The 17,548-nt window shown below is 37.2% G+C and overlaps 6 protein-coding genes across 6 annotated transcripts in view; 3 read left to right on the top strand and 3 right to left on the bottom strand.

Moving 5' to 3' along the window:
- The first annotated feature begins 23 nt into the window (after positions 1–23).
- On the top strand, positions 24–1,682 carry LOC129567216 (peptidyl-prolyl cis-trans isomerase E). Its single transcript, XM_055443868.1, has 4 exons — positions 24–330; positions 480–923; positions 1,114–1,286; positions 1,477–1,682. The coding sequence occupies exons 1-4, from the start codon at positions 130–132 to the stop codon at positions 1,619–1,621; spliced, it is 963 nt and encodes a 320-aa protein (XP_055299843.1). The 5' UTR covers positions 24–129; the 3' UTR covers positions 1,622–1,682.
- On the bottom strand, positions 1,628–2,964 carry LOC129567218 (6-phosphogluconolactonase). Its single transcript, XM_055443870.1, has 3 exons — positions 2,475–2,964; positions 2,106–2,336; positions 1,628–1,863 (listed from the first exon to the last, which is right to left on the bottom strand). Exons 1-3 carry the CDS (start codon positions 2,850–2,852, stop codon positions 1,759–1,761), a joined length of 714 nt encoding a protein of 237 aa, XP_055299845.1. The 5' UTR covers positions 2,853–2,964; the 3' UTR covers positions 1,628–1,758.
- Positions 2,965–3,175: 211 nt separating this feature from the next.
- Positions 3,176–4,742, bottom strand: LOC129567217 (craniofacial development protein 1). The gene is made up of 2 exons (XM_055443869.1): positions 4,539–4,742; positions 3,176–4,357 (listed from the first exon to the last, which is right to left on the bottom strand). The coding sequence occupies exon 2, from the start codon at positions 4,333–4,335 to the stop codon at positions 3,472–3,474; it is 864 nt and encodes a 287-aa protein (XP_055299844.1). The 5' UTR covers positions 4,336–4,357; positions 4,539–4,742; the 3' UTR covers positions 3,176–3,471.
- A 926-nt stretch (positions 4,743–5,668) lies between these two features.
- On the bottom strand, positions 5,669–7,864 carry LOC129567244 (uncharacterized). Its single transcript, XM_055443901.1, has 3 exons — positions 7,503–7,864; positions 7,051–7,426; positions 5,669–6,971 (listed from the first exon to the last, which is right to left on the bottom strand). Exons 2-3 carry the CDS (start codon positions 7,386–7,388, stop codon positions 6,149–6,151), a joined length of 1,161 nt encoding a protein of 386 aa, XP_055299876.1. The 5' UTR covers positions 7,389–7,426; positions 7,503–7,864; the 3' UTR covers positions 5,669–6,148.
- A 2,922-nt stretch (positions 7,865–10,786) lies between these two features.
- LOC129567215 (uncharacterized) lies at positions 10,787–12,785 on the top strand. Its single transcript, XM_055443866.1, has 3 exons — positions 10,787–11,098; positions 11,204–12,324; positions 12,414–12,785. Exon 2 carries the CDS (start codon positions 11,309–11,311, stop codon positions 12,251–12,253), a length of 945 nt encoding a protein of 314 aa, XP_055299841.1. The 5' UTR covers positions 10,787–11,098; positions 11,204–11,308; the 3' UTR covers positions 12,254–12,324; positions 12,414–12,785.
- A 3,899-nt stretch (positions 12,786–16,684) lies between these two features.
- LOC129567214 (E3 ubiquitin-protein ligase Bre1-like) overlaps positions 16,685–17,548 on the top strand; it is a 4,513-nt gene continuing 3,649 nt past the window's right edge. Inside the window, exons 1-2 of the mRNA XM_055443865.1 lie at positions 16,685–17,063; positions 17,131–17,241. Of these exons, the coding sequence (XP_055299840.1) occupies positions 16,908–17,063; positions 17,131–17,241 (267 nt within the window). The 5' untranslated portion in view covers positions 16,685–16,907. The remainder of the gene's footprint in view (positions 17,064–17,130; positions 17,242–17,548) is intronic.

The raw sequence follows: 17,548 nt of genomic DNA, 5'->3' as shown, positions 1-17,548 counted from the left end.
GTCATCGCCGCAATCGACCATTTGACATTTCAAAACGTTTTCAATGCATGCGAATTGGCCGTGGTGTTTGTTTTATTTATATTTTGTTAGAGGAAAAAATTGTCAATTGTGTACCAAGAATTTGGAATTATGAGCGATAATAAGCGGACCGTTTATGTCGGTGGGTTAGCGGACGAAGTTACGGAACAATTGGTTAACGATGCATTCATTCCATTCGGTGATATCGTTGAAATCCAAATGCCGGTTGACTACGAGTCACAAAAACACCGTGGATTCGCTTTTGTAGAATTTGAAACAGCCGAAGATGCTGCGGCGGCCATCGATAATATGGTAAATTATTGACTGAAAATTGTGATATTTTGGAAATAACCCAATTATTTAGTCATTCAATAGGGGAAAAATATTGCTGACTTTTGTTGTACCTAACCCATTCTTTTGAAGAAAAAAAATTGTAATTTATCCCAAATTTTCTCTTCTAGAACGACGCCGAATTAATGGGCCGTACGATTCGATGCAACATAGCCAAACCACAGAGAGTGAAAGAAGGCAGCACACGACCGGTTTGGGCAAGTGATGAATGGTTACAAAAGTTTTCCGGTGCTACGCTTACTGTTGACAAACAAGAAGCGACACCAACCACGAAAACCACGGAGAAATCCAGTGAGAATGGATCCAGCGACACGATACCTCAAAGCGAAGAAGTTGCACCAAAAGCAGAGACAGAACCTGAGAGCAATGAACCAAAACGTAATCCGCAGGTTTATTTCGACATCAAAATTGGATCGCACGACGCTGGTCGAATCGTTATTTTGCTTAGAGCAGATATTGTACCAAAAACAGCCGAAAATTTCCGCAGCCTATGCACACATGAACAAGGCTTCGGTTACAAAGGCAGTACATTCCATCGAATTATTCCAGAATTTGTAAGTTTTTTTTCTGGCTTTTTTACGGAAAAAATTCGAAACTTTTCGTTCAATATCAAACATTCTGAATCAATCCGTTGATTTAGTTCTGGGCAGTATTCTCATCGAATTTTTTCCGCCAATTTTTTTGATGTGATTCAGAAATCTTTTTAGTCAAACTTTGATAACACCTTTCTGTACCAAATTTTAGATGTGCCAAGGGGGAGATTTCACCAATCACAATGGAACCGGTGGCAAATCGATTTACGGGAAAAAGTTTGCTGACGAAAATTTCATATTGAAGCATGGTAACTTTGGAAGCCTTTCAATGGCAAATTCCGGACCGAATTCGAATGGCTCACAGTTTTTCATCACAACGACCAAGTAAGTATCGGGGAAAATGCAATCAATATCTTTGGAAGTTTTAGAAACGATCTTACAATGGAGATGTTTCTAAGTAAGATGAAAAAACGTAACTTAGGAACTTTTATTATCTCGCTTTCAATCAATTCGGCCTCAATTTTGTACACTCCTTTCTGTGAACTTGACCTTTTTTCTTTTTTCCCATTTCCAGAACGGATTGGTTGGATGGTAAACACGTTGTCTTCGGTCATGTCATCTCTGGAGCTGAGGTCGTACGGAAAATGGAGAAAATTGGATCCAAAAGTGGCTCTCCTTCACAAAAAGTTTCCATTTCTGCTTGCGGCGAATTAAAATAACATCTCTTTTTTTGTAAAAACAATTTTAATTTCCCATAAAAAATTAAGTAAACAATTGGAATGGTACTGTTTCATTTTTCATAGTGTAGATGGATATAAGCAAATGATAAGTCTTTTAAAAAGTCTCATTTTTCGATCTAAGCATAAAGGCTAGCTGCGTCTTGATCCAATAGCCAAACAAGTGCTCCAGGTGATGGTTTCACTAATCCAGCTGGCAATTGCTCTTTTTCCTTGAGAATACGCTGTTTGAAAGAGAGAAAATGATTGAATGGAATCTTCGTATTTAAAACGTTTGTACTGTTCCTCCCTCATCTAATTTGTCATTGGTTTGATTTAGAGTCGAAATTTGCAGTCAATTTTGAGTCTGGTCAATTGCAATTTTTTTCGGTCTTGCAGCAGTGCAACCAATTCAACAGCTCTTTAGCTTAAACAATATCTACACTCGTTGTGTGTATCAGAAAGTAATAAACCAAATTCGACTGACCTTGATCATCTCAGCTTTGCCTTTGCCGCTGATTGGGAACAAGCAAACTTTGGCTTGGTTGATCAATGGATAAGTCATCGTAACACGTGCAGGTGGTGGTTTTGGTGAGTCTGAAATTGGTGCAATCAATAATGCCTCTTCCTTAAGTAACGGGTGTCCTGGGAACAGGGAGCAGGTATGGCCATCCGGGCCCATTCCCAAGAGCAATAAATCGAATTGCGGAATTTCTGGCTGTGATAAAAGAGATCAATTTGGTTATTTTTGTTTATCTAGAGCGAAGATATGAAAGTATAACGATGACTGAAAATTGAAATAACCTCAACACATTCTTCACCAACAAAAATTCATTTCTTATTTGTCTCTACCAACCTTTGCAATGCCAAACTTGTCAAAAATCTGCTGTTCATAGTCTTTTGCGCAGTCTTTCAAGCTCAACGAGCGATTGATGATCACGAATTGCGATTCGGTGAGTTGAGTCTTTGGGAGAAATAGCTTTTTGTACTGACCAAATGTTGAGTCTTCATCGGACTCATCAACGAATCGTTCGTCGCAAAAGTAGAGTTGCCATTTTGACCAATCAGTCTTAGCATTCTCAGCACCATTGGCCAAATATTTAATCAATGAACCACCTGATAAACCAATGCGAAATACGGAATTCTCTTGAATTGCTGCGTTAGCCGATTTTTTAATCAAATTCCACAAACGCTCAATGACGCTGCTTTCATTATGCACGATAATCACCTCCATGTTGACCGAAAATTACGATTACTCTGCAAATTTTTACTCCAAAAAAGTGATTAGATTGACCGAAGCCGGTGACACTGAGATTAAATTGATTAGAAATGTTAATCAGTGTTCGATGTAATTTGACAGTTGACTCAGCGGCATCTGACGATTGCGATCCGAAACATAACACGATCGTTGCTTGAGACAAAGGATTTTGAACGATTTTGCTGTAAATGAGGGAAAAAAAATCTATGATGATTCATGAAGACTGAATTGAAGGCAAGATTTGATTGACTCTTCACCAACAAAAGCAAAACCAATTTCAATTAAAAAAACATAGACAATTTTAGTTTTTCTCAAAAATACCATTGAAGCATAATTTCACCAATTTTATTTCATATGTTTTATATATTGTCGGGAAGAAGCTTAATATTCAATGACAATTACAATTGAAACTAAAGAAATCGGTTAACGCCTGAATAATTATGTAGCGTCTTAGAATACTGATCTATTTCAATAATGTGTGTGAGAGACAGACAGAAAAAGAAGGGCATTTTGTTCAGTTGCTTAAAGTTAAATTCTTGATAGTAGGTAAATTAATAAAAGTATTTTAATGTAAACAAATTGTGAAAAAGTTCATTCAAAGTTTCTTGCGATTGGCGGCTCGTAGATTTTTCTCGATTTCAAACTGTCGTAGATCGGTTCGCTGGAGAAAATCTTGTCGTTCCAAATAACCATCGCGACCTTTATTGAATGTTTGTATCTCTTCGTCGATGCCTTCGGACTGTTTGAAACCGCCCCAATCCAATTTTGTTTTCTCCAGTATGCTCAATTTGTTCGTCTTGCCGATTTGTCCAAGGACAGAAGAGAGACCGCTGCCACCGCTGGAACGAGGTCGATTGAATGGTAGATTTGGTCCTGGTTTAGCGGTCGTTTTCTTTGGATCTGCTTCATTTGAAGCGGCCGGTTTTTCATCCGTTACTTTTACTTTTTTTTTAACCTCGACTTTCTCGCCAGCAAATTCAAATATTTCGGTCACAATCTTTGTCTTTTCGGTGCTAGAGGATGGAGTTTCAACTTTTGGCTTCTCCCTTTCTTTCTCTGCCTTCGATGAACTTCCATTCGAAGCAACTGTCTTGCTGGGTTGGCTCGGCTTCGATTGTGTTGTCGCTGGTTTCGCCGTGGCCTGTCCACTTTTACTCAAGAAACTTGCCCATAACGCCTCCTCATTCTCGTCATCATCATCATCAACGAGTTCATCTTTTTCTGTCGTTGAAGAGGACACCACATCTTCCGATTGTCTGGTTCTTTTGGTGGCGACTGGTGTTAGTTCAGCTGCTGGACGCTTGTTCTGGCCACGTTTTGATTTTGCATCTTTTTCATCATCATTTTCTGGCTCACCGTCGGATTCCACTTCGCTGGCAACATCTGAACCATCAACACCCGGGTTGTAGTCTTCATCACTTTCATCAGTATCGCTTGCGTATTGTGCTTCGTCCAACATTTTCAAAGTTTTTGAATTTACACTAAAAAAAAGTAAATCGATTGAATTCAAACTGTTAATTGTACATTCCAGTTGAATAAAGTCGACGGTGATGACATACAATTACTACCCGACACACACACACAACAGCTTGCATTCAATGTGAACACAATGAAAATGCTTATACAATCTTATCCATATAATACACAAACTATTTTGCTTACCTATTTTACAGAATAATTTACTATAGTAAATCGTGTAGTTCGGATTGTCACAGAACGGCTGCAATCGTTTGAATAAGAAAATACTTCTTGTTATTTTGCTAGAAAATTCAAAATGTCTCAAGCTTTTTTTGGCGATTTTATGATAAACTAACGCGGCAACAGCATCAATTCACACACTATTTCAACACATCGTATCCATTCAGTTTGGAACTGTCAAAACAAATCAAACTAGTACGTTAATGCAGTACAAGAGTTAGCCCAAATGTTTTGTTGTCCCAGAGTTTTCTGGTGCAAAAGCAAATATTCAAATATCGCACATTTCATCGTTGAATTTAAATTGGTTTTTATTTGAAAAATGAGTGAAAATCCATTTTCAATTCATACATACATATTAAAATTATATAGGATGTACATCGAAAAAAGGTGACAATGCAATAGCAAGAAAATTTAATTGGTCTTCGCAATTTATGTGCTTTACAAGATTTATGCATGTAATGCTACTCATTCATCAAATGAAAAATAAAGTGATTTTCTCCATTAATTATGATTAATCATCAGTTGCACTGTCGTCGCTGTTTTGTAATTTTTCCATCTGCTTGGCCACATCTTCAGCGGAGTATTTATAAATGATACTTTTGATTTCCAACTTGGCTCGCTTCTTCGATGGACCATCTGGTATGTTGCTCAATACAGACGAGATGAAGTTGCTAAAATGCGAATCCTTTTACGGGATTTCAAACACCGGCATTGGTATTGGTTGCAATTCAGGCAGATTCAGTGGTGGTGGCAATGGAAATTTGGACGATGAGCTCGGTACATAAGACGACATTGGTGGTGAGTCATAATCAATAAATGAACTTGCCATTGTGAATGTTGATGGATTATATTTGGGTGTGGTCATCGGAGTTTTGATTCGAACCCGAGTCCGAAGCAACTAAATTTGACATCGATTGGTTTTGTGTGGTTTCATTCACATCAAGAGTGGTGTAAATGTATTTATGTGACTGATCCTTGTAAAAGTACGTCATCGCTTTACGATACATCATTTCCATCGGGCATAAATCAGTGTCTTTGTATTTTCGCTTTATAGGCCTGGACATAACAAGGTAGTTGGTCAACTGGCAACTGATGCAAATCCCATAAAAGAAAGTAAAAAAACCGATTGAAGGATTAAAATTTCAGTTAAACAAACGAAAAATTAAGACAAACAAGAGTTGTTCTGTTTCGTTACGCATTGAATTTTCTTCAACTATTCATTTAAAAAAGTGCAAACATATCCAACGTAAATTCTAATGAGCTCTCAATATCGATTCAATACATTGTAATCTATGACTGAAAATCCGTTTCCAATTCTTGTTTTTATACATATCGAAATATACGTGTAGGTAAATTGCCTACATTGCCAAAAAGAGCTCTCAACCTCAATATTGAAGAGAAAAATGAAAAACCGAACATATTTTATTTCTAAAATAAATTTAATTGATATTTGAAATGTATGTATTTGTTGGTTTTAAACAAAATCATTTGGATTTTTTTGGCACTACGGAAAATGAAATCGAATATTTTTAATGAAAATTAGTAAAAAAAAGACATTCTGTCAAAAAAATAAATCAGTCATCAGAGTCATGGCTGTCTTCATTCATTTGCTTGGCCAAGTCTTTAGCGGAAAATTCCTTGATGATGCGTCTAATTTCCAGTGTGGCTTGCTTTTTCATCTGTTCGTCTGGAATGTTGTCCAATGCAGACAAGAACGACTTGCCAATACAAGATGCTTGTGTCGGCATCCCATACAGCGGCAACGGTTGAAAATCAGGCAGAGCCAGTGGTGGTGGCGTGACAAATTGTGACGATGAACTGGACACATCAAATGGAGACGGTGTTTTCGGCGAGTCATGACGAGTGAATGGAAATGGCATCGTGAATTTCGTCGAATCGTTTCCGATATTCATTTGTGTGCTGACATTGGATTTTCTATTCGAACTTGAACTCGAAGAAAATGAACGAAACATCGATTGAGTTGTACTGGTTGAATTCACATCGAGAGTGCTGTCGATGTAATCATGCGCCTGATCCTTGTAAAAGTACGTCATCGCTTTGCGGTATAACTTTTCCATTGGGCGCAAATCAGTGTCTTTGTATTTACGCTTTCTTGGCATGGACACAACAATTTTGCTGCTCATCGAGTCATCGGTTTGGTCAAGCGGAATGGTTTCAAGGCTATCGAACATTGCATTTTTGAAGTACCTACTACGATCGGTTTTCATGTCAAGCGCTTTTGCCAATCTCTTTAATAAATCGTAAAATTTGACAATCACCGCGGGAAAATGGATGCTACTGAGCTTTTCCAAATATTTGCTGTAGCACACGTCCAATGATTTGGAAGTGTTGTGGGTTTCAAAATCGTCTTTTTCGCACCACATACACAATACGGCACTAGAATGCAAAAAATAACATGAAAATTAGTCAAAAATAAGACATTCTATCACAAAAATAAATCAGTCGTCAGATTCACCTGGCATGAAAGTCATGATTGATGACCATGAGCTCCAGCACCACCAAATAAGGACCAATCAATTGGCAATACTTGCATTTCAACACTTTGTCATTAACTTCTGCTGCGTTCCGGTATTTGATGTACTTGAACGAAGCAAATGAATGCACGTTCAGCAATTGCCTCATCAGTTTTGGCATCGCCACTATCTCCTTATCCTGATAAAATCCCGAATTTTCTAATTGATAATCCAGAATGCACATCATTTTCAAAGCGTTTGAATTGTATTTTTCGCTTGATGCATTGACGATCGATGCAATTGGACGACCGCTCAAATGCTCTAACATTTTGGAATTCATCTTTGGTAACGGATTTTGATGACGAATTTCAGACGAAACTAAAAATTAACAATCTTCTATCAACACACACCCTGTTCACTTTATTTAATTCCAATTGATTACTCATTGACTTACCGAGTAATTTTCACTTTGGGATATTTCTATTCAGTAAAGTTGAATTGGTTGAATGCTCGTTCTTGCGTCCGGTCGTTGTGATAAACTAACTCCAAATATGATTATAACGAAGAAATCAAAATGGCTCGCGGTGTAACAGTGTGGCGACGTTAGAATTTTGAAATCCTGCAATACAATGACATATACACATAAACTAATGTATTGCTGACCGTGCGCTCAACACACAAAGAATCGTACAGCTCCTTTCGCTACTGATGCCGACTTGCGATGTTATTGTGTTCTAATGAAATCAGCAACAGTATTAGTCTTCAATCTGTGTGCCGTGCTCATACAAAGTATCTGATTTAGTTTATTTATTTTCGTTTGGGAATTTTAGAACAGTGAGAAAGTTCTGCTTGAGACCATTATAAAAACAATAGTCCGTTGACAACATCGTATTTCTTCGAATTGCTTTATCCGTATTCGTCGATATCGGTATTTTCTATTGAACAAAACATTCAACCAAAATTTTGATTCTAATTTATGAGTTTGTAAACACAGAGCCACCGTTGGGTACAACACATTCAAGACTGCAAAGCTCTTGTGCAGCTAAGTTCTTCTGGTTCACTTCGAATTACGGCGCACATTGCTCATATACACTGAACTGTCAAATTGTGTGTGACAAATAGATCGTGTTTGCAAGCCGACCGTGAAACATAGCTTGGTGAATAATTTGTTTTGCGACACAATATTCGCCAGATTTTCAACTTTTTCTTCGAGTTTTCGATTAAATCAGGTAAGCAATTTGCAAATTCTCTTTTATTTATGTATATTTATTACGCACATGTGTGTAGAAATGATTGAATTGAGGGAATTGTAATTAGTGCAGTGTTGATAAAGACAGTAGAAATAATGAAAAATCGACATACATTTTCTTTCAGAACCGAGCATGGCGTTGCCAATTTCGGAATTCAGTTTTCCCTTGAAAATTCCGAACATCAGTGAAATTGTCGAAATCCGCTGAAATAATGATTCATAGCATTCCGTGGAAAGTTGTAGTTGATAAAGATTGCGAAGATCTGGACTTTTTTTTACATTGAACAAAAGAAGACAGTTCATCGCAGTGGTTTTATGTAGCACAAGCCACTGTTAAACTGTTGCCATTTGATGACGCTCAAAAAGCTGAAGAAATCCAAATGGAGCCATTAATTTTTTGCGAAACGAGAACAAAGGATTGGATGCGTTTAATTGGATTGGACGATTTGTTTGAGGTTGCTGATCCAAATGACGCAAAAAGAAGCATTATGACAGTCGAACGACTGGAACGATTCGGCGAGGAAAGTGTTGCAGCCAAATTCAGACTAACCAATATCGATTGTTTGATGGCAGTGCAGACACCAATGTTAACGATGCAAAAGCATTCCTTGGGCTTTGATTATTTACAAAAGTCGTTCAGGTCATTTAAGTGTGGGACTTTTTGGAATCAAAAAGATTCACTGCAAAGTTCAGGTTTCATCGAAACTGGTTTCAACAAAGCCAGATGAAGCATCAAAAATATTCCTTGGGAACCGAAACAATTACAGCAATGTGTATTGGAAAATCGGTAAACTTGCAACATGGGATGAACTGTTTGACCTACAAAATGGTTTTGTCAATAACAATTCGGCTGTGATTGAAGTCGAAGTCAAAATAGGCGCGGGCGTACCAGATCATCAAACGCCTTCTATTGCCAAAAAGCGTCGGGCGGCTGATCCACTTCAAGCTGATGCAAATCTCGTTCGCTTGGAATGCGCGATTTGCTCGGAAAACTTCAAAGATCCAACGGCTTTATCAATTGATTGCGGTCACATCTTCTGCCGCATCAAAAGGATCATTCAAACTGGAAAAAACTGTCCATCATGCAGTGCAGAACTCGACTTGAACAAATTGCGTCTTGTTCACTTCCCAATGTAAGTTGAATGGAAATTGTATTTAGGGCAAATTGAATTTTACATAAAAATGCTAAGCAGAGGTATTGATCATTCATTTTTTTTATCCGATTTCCAGTGCAAAATGGAAGGGCCAACCAAACCTAGATGATGGATCCATCAAGTGACCAGGTAATCATCGAATTTTCTCCGAAAAAAAGTATTTTCGTAATTTCTGAATTCATACTTATATTTACTCTCTTTGTTAATTGAATAAGCAAAAAATCATCATTCACAAGAATCTTCATCGCAAAATTAGAATACAAATCGAAACACACAAGAATGAAAGTTTACAATTTAAGATTAAGTTCTACAATAAATATTAAAACAAACAATCTTGTAAAAAATATGATAGTTTATTGAATAAAAATGACGATAAAAATACAATAGTTTGATTTTTGGCTTAATCATATTTTGTGCCGATAAATTTGAAACGATAATTTGGATTTCGTATTAAGCTGCCTCACAGAGTAGTTCGTCCTTGGTATAGCCCATTGTCGAAGCGATGGAAGCGGAAAACTGTTCGTCTGATGTATGTAGGTATGACATTTCCAATGACAATTTGGACTGTTTCTTGGAGTGAGTCAAGAACAAAGAAGCTTCAAGCTGAGATTATGGCTATGGTGTGGTCAAATGCATGTTTGAATTGAACTAGCCAAAATGAGATCTAGACAGTGGCATATTGACTTAGGCCGCATCTATATCAATTGTTAGGAATTTCTTTCTGATTTACATGATTCAATTTGAATTTCTCCTTATACAATGTATACTGTACGTGTACATTTCATTGTTCATATTTTTGTGGTTTTCTCAAATAATTTTCCGGATATTTGAAAAGAATTTAGTTGTTGTGACATATTTTCCGCAGCATTGATTGAGTCCGTTCTGAGAAATGTGTGCATTGAACTTAGTTTTTCTAGCATCACAAAACAATTTAGTGTGAACATACGAATCGTGGCGAATGTTCCCGCACCGTCACATAGGGCTCAACAAATTGGAAAACATTGTGTTTGCATGCAAGATAAATCATGGTGCCGTTGCATTCTCAGGCTCGAATAAACTGCTTTTTTTTTTTTTTAATTTGCTGTTGTGTTTGATAATCGTTTTAGAAATTGAAAATAAGGAACTTCGCCTACAATGCCGTAAAATTAATGCCATAATTCGGAACATAAAGTGTCCGGAGAGACAAGATTCTAATACAAACAAAGCGGTCAGATTCGAATGTCAATTGAACAATGAAACAAACACTATTAAATAACCGAGATCTCAGTTTGATTGTTACGAAATGTATATATGAACGTTTATGTGAGATTGTATTGAACACCTGACTTTTCATGCAGTGCAGGAAACAGCGACAATTTCAAAGTGGCGAGCTGCTTTACAGTGTGTTTATATCGTAGTTTGGATTGTGACATTTTCTACAGATATTCAAAACAAACTTATTTTATAAACCAATCTGCTGTAGTCTATGAACGGAGAAATGCAAAAAAAAAAAATCAGCAGTGCGAACGCTTTCAAAGTTGGAAATAATGTGTGTGTGAGCTGCGTGTGACAACTGAACCGTACATGCAAACACTTGTCCGCTTGAATTAACAGAAAAGTGAACATTATAAGGATCGGCGTCTCTTCTGTTTCGAACTGTCATTCTGTGTAAGTATTTTTCGGCGCTCAAACTTATGTCATTTGCTGCACCGCGGTATTCGCACATTCTCTCTATATGGTATTGTGTTACATTACGCATTGAATTTTCTTCAGTTTTTCATTGCATTTATAAAATTCAAAACTTACCCAACGTAAATTCGAGTGAGCTCAAAATACATTGAAGTCTACATCAACATTAGACGTAACACTTTCATCAACATGGCAGAAGGGAAATTTGTGCAAACTAGAGCCGACTTTAATTTGTGTGTTGAAAACATCAGCAAGTTGAACGATTTCTCGTCACCACAGGTTATGGTTCAAGGAATTCCGTGGAATTTATACATCACGAAAAATATGATGGACAATGAGGAATGGCTGTCCGTTTATTTATACTGCAAAAATGGCGACACATCATGCAACTGGGCAGTTGCTGCATCAGTCACCATTCAATTGATTTCATCTCGTAACAAACTGAACACAATCGCAAAAGAAATAGCCCCTTTCTTTTTTGATTGCAAATCAAACCGTTTTGGTCTTCCACAGTTCATTAAAATCAAAGTCGTCGATCCAAATGATAAATACGTGAGCAAGCTACAGGTTGATTTCAATAAATGTTGCGATGAAAGCACTCGAACAACACTGAAGCTGACTGTCAATAATATTGAGAACCTCATGGCAGTGCGAACACCGGAATTCGTCTTACAAAATTTGCACTGGGACTTAACTGTTTTCAAGTATTCCAGTGGTCTGGGTCTTCGTTTATCCTGTAAGGAAATGCCTAGCTCACTAACGATAAAATACAAAGCTAAAGTGGACTTTAGAATTAAATCGTCAATCGCAGGAGTACAAGACATTGAAAAGACTGGAAACACAGAACTCATACCTGTTCCTTTCAATCTCAATATCTATAGGATTATATTATGGGACGAGCTCTTCAAACCAGAAAATGGATTCATCTTTGACAATTCCATTGCATTCGAAGTCAAAATCAAAGTGGATAAAATGGAGGGATCCACGAAAGTGAACAAACGCCGTGCATCAAACCCAGCCGAAGCTGAAACATTGGAATGCTCGATTTGCTTCGAAAGCATGAAAGGCCAAGAGGTATCATCAACGAACTGTGGTCATTTGTTTTGTTCGAAATGCATCGAAAAGATTATCTGAGCCCGCAGGCTCTACCCGACATGCAATACCAAACACAACCTTAACAAGCTGCGTCGTGTTTATTTGCCATTGTAAGTGAGAAAAACGACTTTGATTTTTACATTGATTCAACCACATTAAACGAACAGAACGTTAATAGGTTCCCCCTTTGTATTCACAGCGCAAAGAAAGACTAGATTTCATCGTATAATTCAACGAAAATCATTCTCTCGAATTCATGAAAAACTTCATCTGCAACAGCGGATGTCATCGATCCACCACTCTGAACAGCTGCAAATACATCGATTCACCAATCATTCTCAAAAAGTAAAAGTAAAATTGAATAATTTTGAAACCTTCAAAGTTATTGTCAATCGAATTAGCAAAGGAAATTATATTCATAAGAATCTTCTTGAAACTGAAGATCAATCGAAACAGAAGGAATTGAATACTTAAAATTCAAGTTTTATAGAAAAATTATAAAACAAATAATCTTGTGAAAAATGCAATAGTTTATCGAATAAAAATGCAATGGCTCTGTTATTTCTGGTAATTTGTCTGATCATGTCATGTGCCAATAAATTGGAAATTATGCTTTTAGATTTCATGTTTAGCTTGTTCTCTGAGTATATCATAATTGGTGAACCCCCTAGTAAATGTCGAAGCAATAAAAGCAGAAAACTATTCGACTTATGGATGGCATTTCTAATGATGATTTGGACTGTTTCTTTGTCCAGAACAGTGAAGCTTCGAGATAAGACGGTTGCGATGGCGTGTCAAAATACATTACGATCTAAAGCTGGTCGATATGTCACTGACTTGAACTGTGCATATATATGCACTATATGCATTTTACGACGACATTTCATAGCGATGTAGAATTTGGTCAGAAGAATTAAAAATAAGCGAGCATTTGTTTTCGACCTGTTAATTTACTTTGGAAAAGAAATTTCATTTGATTTGTTCAAACAAATGTTGTGTGTACACAAAATATCAAAATCAAACCTGCGTATGTAATAATAGTAAGATAAGGTGACGTTAACACTATGACTGTTCTTGGGGCATCCAGGGCCCCCAGCGAACTTTAAAGTTGAATAAAAGTACTAAACAGTGTATAAACCAACCGGAATAAGTCTCATTGTATAGATTGAACATTTCTCTACACGAATGAAAAAAAACATATGCATATGTGTGAGTATGTGTAAAATACAGCCTGCCGCAAAACATGTTACGCTGGATTGTTCTTGGGGGACTACAGGGCCCCATGGTTATTTTATATTATAACTGGAATATGATAAAAGATATCGAATTGGTGTCTATAACGAAGTTGTAGTGCTCAAGCTGCTCTACAACTTTGCCGAAGACACCAAGTTGTTATCTTTTATCAGTTTCGCGGAATACGCGAGAAACCGCAGAAAACCGCGAAAAAACGCGTTTTTTTCCTTATCATTTTTCACGGAACTGATAAGAGATAACGAAATAATGAATCGGAATAATTGTAGTACTCGACCAGAACTAAAACTTTGCCTTAGACACCATTGAACATTATTGAGAATTCCGAAGGATTATTTGGGATTAATTTTGTACTAGATTGCATTATTTGAATCATACAAGTCTAGTATTTCCCCCCTTGGTCTCTGAACACTTGAATGCTGGTTTCGCCATAAATTTGGCCGCAAATCGACATTTCTTCAATATGAAGAGCAAAAAATTGAAAAATGCATGTTCAAAATTGTCGAAAATGGCCTCTTACGATGTTCAAATGTTCATAGTCTCATGTTTTTTGCCAAAAATCTAGTAGTGCACCCAGGCAAAAACATCGAAATGTGGTGTGGCAAATTTCATATCCCAAATTAACTGGACTTCTTCAAGGTGTTGCAAGCGTTCCATGCTTCGCAGTACATTCACCCCGGGCTCAATGTCGAAGCAGAATAAGGTGCGTAATTGAGGGTTTAGTTCTAATACCGTTGGAAAGATGTTATCCCATGGGACGATGTCACGGCCACTGCCCCGACATACACAAAAATGCTCTAAATGCGGAAAGTGGTTCTCGATAATGCCGAATAAGTGATTTGTGATTAAAAAACAAATCATTTACTTACATGGGTACTTCTGGCCTCCTTAGTTAAGTATGTACGCCTACTATACCATAACAATCAGACACAGCGGAAATAACATTACTGTTATATTTTACTTTTTAAAATTATTCAATGTGAATGGCGTGAACGACGATGCATGATGCTGGTTAGTTGTTGACAGCAGCTCGCTGGTTGGATGGCCTCTGCAATGTTTCGGGTAACAGAAACCCAAACAAGTCACAGTGTCCTTGAAAATCATACAAGAAAACAATGAATGATATGAAAATAAAGCACTGCTCCTCACATGCAATTCAATCAATATATTATGAGCATTTACCTTTGATCAGGACACATTTGCAGCGGCAATGTCACGATGCCATGTCGTCTTGTGTACTCGTGGCTCACAACTTCCATCTCACCAGCTCGATTGACGTTCACGTATTCCAAAATTCCACTATCCCCATTTACTTGCCATGTTTTGTGGTAGATTGCTACATTTGGGAGTAAATCTGGATTTAATTGATCTGGATGTGGGACGTTATTGCCAACCGCTGGATTTCCGTTGCCCTCTTCCGCTTTTTTCTCGAGCAAAAACACCTTCAACTTCTCTTGCCTCATCTTTCGTTTGTTGACCTTGCACACGATCATTGATGGCAGCATTGCTCGTTCCGGTTGCGGCCGACAATCATGGCAGACTTTGAACCGATGTCGCCTCGTGCGTCGATCAAAACGGCCAAAGCACTTGGCGCTTGTTTGAGAAGTGAAATACTTGTCGAGCCCTCTGATCGTTTGTCTGGCGTACGTGCCCGAGGCGAATTTGAACTCCGAATAAAAGTATCAAAAACCGAAAAAAAATCACATTGAAATAGGTACCATTCGATAGCTTGAACCTTTAGCTATACACCAGTAAAATTCCATGTCCATATGTGTACGCATGTGTGAGATATTGCCTCCCACAGCACATGTGCGCCGTTCGTTTCTTGGGGCATACAACGCCCCAAGTGTATTTTTTCATGAAAACTGGACTGTGATATAACGAATTGATGTCTTCAGCGAAGTTGTAGTACTCGAGATCCTCTAGAAGACACTAAGTCTTCATTTACCCGCAGTAAAGTTTATCAGTAACGCGAAAAAATGATTAGAGAAATCTCGCGTTTTTCGCGCTTTTTCACCTAACTGATAAGAGATAACGAAATAAAGCATGTGGAAAATTGTAATACTCGAGGTCCTGTACAACTTGGGGCGCTGTACGTCCCATGAAACGAAGTTAAGGTGTAAACTAGAGTGATCCAAAAAAAAAGTTGTCCCTCATCCCAAAAGTCCGGCCAGTTTCGAAAAATATACCTCAAAAAAATAGGTTTTGTCTAAAAAAACGATATAATTATACGAATATTGGCTGGAAAAATTATTTTGGTCGAAATGTAGCGATCTAAAATGGCTTCCGAAATCGCTGTCATGAAAATTTTGATATGAGGCTTGTTATGGGTTTTTGTATGGTACCCATATCGTTTTTTTAGACAAAACCTATTTTTTTTTAGGTATATTTTTCGAAACTGGCCGGACTTTTGGGATGAGGGACAACTTTTTTTTTGGATCACTCTAGTGTAAACGCAACAATCGATCAGAAAGTTAAATGAACCAACTCTGGGGAAGTATAAAAGAAAAAGGTTGCGATAGGCAAAGTACCGGCCAAAGTTTAAACAAATAAAAGCTAGACTTTATTTTTACTTTAAAAGTTTATTCCGGAACAAAAGAATTCATTGATGTGCAATACAAAACATTCTTCTATGGAATTTTAAATTTAGATAACTTTTACATTTACGTACGCAAATGAATACTTAACAGAGCGTGTTTTGAGCTGACGTCAGTAGCACTAACTAACGTCAGCTGCTGATATCAGCTGCTGACGAGTATGCATTGCGTTCTTCCAACGCATTTGCAGTATAAAAACGAAAGGGTAAGCAATCGTAACATTGGAACGGAACATTAAAATAACGCAACGTTAAACAAAATAGCACAACGTTAGTTAGTGCTGCTGACGTCGGCTCAAAACACGCTCTGATACTTAACAAACAACCTTAAATACATCATTAGCTCCAGTCGAAAATGTCGTGACGTGAGTTTCGGTTGAGTAGAATTTTTTTCTGTGGGGTATCATTTTATAAATTTCGATGGAAATTGAAGTTTTGAAGAAATTGTTACAGATGCATTTTTTTTAAATATCAAAAAACTCGATTTCTCCGAAAAAAAACCCTGATATACCTGATACTTTTGAATAGAATATTCCAAATATTCAAAGTTTTTCGTGTGAAACAGTAGTTTCAGCTAAAGTATGAGGAAAAATGGTCGGAGTATGTGGAGAGTCAATATACTCACTTTGACAGTATGCTTTGTCAAACGAAGAGAAGAATCAATATTGTGGTGTTGTCCATTTGTTCCACACTGACTCTAATTTTTGCTTGTGACTCCATTATAAATTGCAAATGTGTTTTTAACATATAACCATCTCTTATTCGATTGATTTGGTTGTTTTTCTTCCATTTGTAAAGGAAATAAATTAGTTTTAACAACACTTTGAACAACATTTCAGGACAAAAATGTCAAAACGTACAGCAGACGATAACATCGCGGCCATAGGTGGACAGCCACCTATAAAAAAGGTGCAGTTTGAGCCACATTTAATTGGCCCAGTATCCACGTTGGAAGAACTGGATATTAAAGTGTTGCAATTCCAAAACAAAAAACTTGCTCAGGTATAAAATAGTTCAATTGTCTTAATTTTAACACTTCAACTAATGTTTGCTCTTTTTTATTGTACAGCGTATTGAGCAGCGGATTCGATGTGAAGGCGAACTGCGGCAGCGAATAGAACAATTGGAAAAACGACAAACTCAAGATGATGCAGTTCTGAATGTGGTCAATCGATACTGGGTGAGAGCTGGGTTAAAAATGAAGTGGTGGTGTTGATTTCTTGATTGATTTCTTTAGATTTGATTTCTTGATTTTATGATTTTTTTTTTAGGAAAGAGTTAGCGATTTTTTGGTTTTCGTTTTTCGTTCCGGTTATAATTTATGAAAATTACGAAGATGCTGAATATTAGGTTCTCATCCGATGGGTGTAAATAAAATCATCAAGTATTTATCCGGATCATCAAAGAAATCAATCACAAAATCAGAAAATCAAAACAAACAAAATCAATCAAGAAATCAAGAAATCAAGAAATCAAATTCAAAGAAA

This window comes from Sitodiplosis mosellana, unplaced genomic scaffold (assembly GCF_009176505.1).
Source record: "Sitodiplosis mosellana isolate CC-2019 unplaced genomic scaffold, AAFC_SMos_1.0 Smas_scaffold_10, whole genome shotgun sequence".
NCBI classification, from domain to species: domain Eukaryota; kingdom Metazoa; phylum Arthropoda; class Insecta; order Diptera; family Cecidomyiidae; genus Sitodiplosis; species Sitodiplosis mosellana.
Note: the sequence above shows the minus strand (reverse complement) of the source record. Positions and strands in the feature narration are given on the sequence as shown.

Coding starts and splice junctions, on each gene's coding strand:
- LOC129567216 (XM_055443868.1), top strand. CDS start 130: ATGAGCGATAATAAGCGGACCGTTTATGTCGGTGGGTTAGCGGACGAA. Junction 331..479: donor CGGCGGCCATCGATAATATG/GTAAATTATTGA, acceptor TTTCTCTTCTAG/AACGACGCCGAATTAATGGG. Junction 924..1,113: donor ATCGAATTATTCCAGAATTT/GTAAGTTTTTTT, acceptor ACCAAATTTTAG/ATGTGCCAAGGGGGAGATTT.
- LOC129567218 (XM_055443870.1), bottom strand. CDS start 2,852: ATGGAGGTGATTATCGTGCATAATGAAAGCAGCGTCATTGAGCGTTTG. Junction 2,337..2,474: donor ACAAGTTTGGCATTGCAAAG/GTTGGTAGAGAC, acceptor CTTTTATCACAG/CCAGAAATTCCGCAATTCGA. Junction 1,864..2,105: donor GCAAAGCTGAGATGATCAAG/GTCAGTCGAATT, acceptor TCTTTCAAACAG/CGTATTCTCAAGGAAAAAGA.
- LOC129567217 (XM_055443869.1), bottom strand. CDS start 4,335: ATGTTGGACGAAGCACAATACGCAAGCGATACTGATGAAAGTGATGAA.
- LOC129567244 (XM_055443901.1), bottom strand. CDS start 7,388: ATGAATTCCAAAATGTTAGAGCATTTGAGCGGTCGTCCAATTGCATCG. Junction 6,972..7,050: donor AATCATGACTTTCATGCCAG/GTGAATCTGACG, acceptor TTTGCATTCTAG/TGCCGTATTGTGTATGTGGT.
- LOC129567215 (XM_055443866.1), top strand. CDS start 11,309: ATGGCAGAAGGGAAATTTGTGCAAACTAGAGCCGACTTTAATTTGTGT.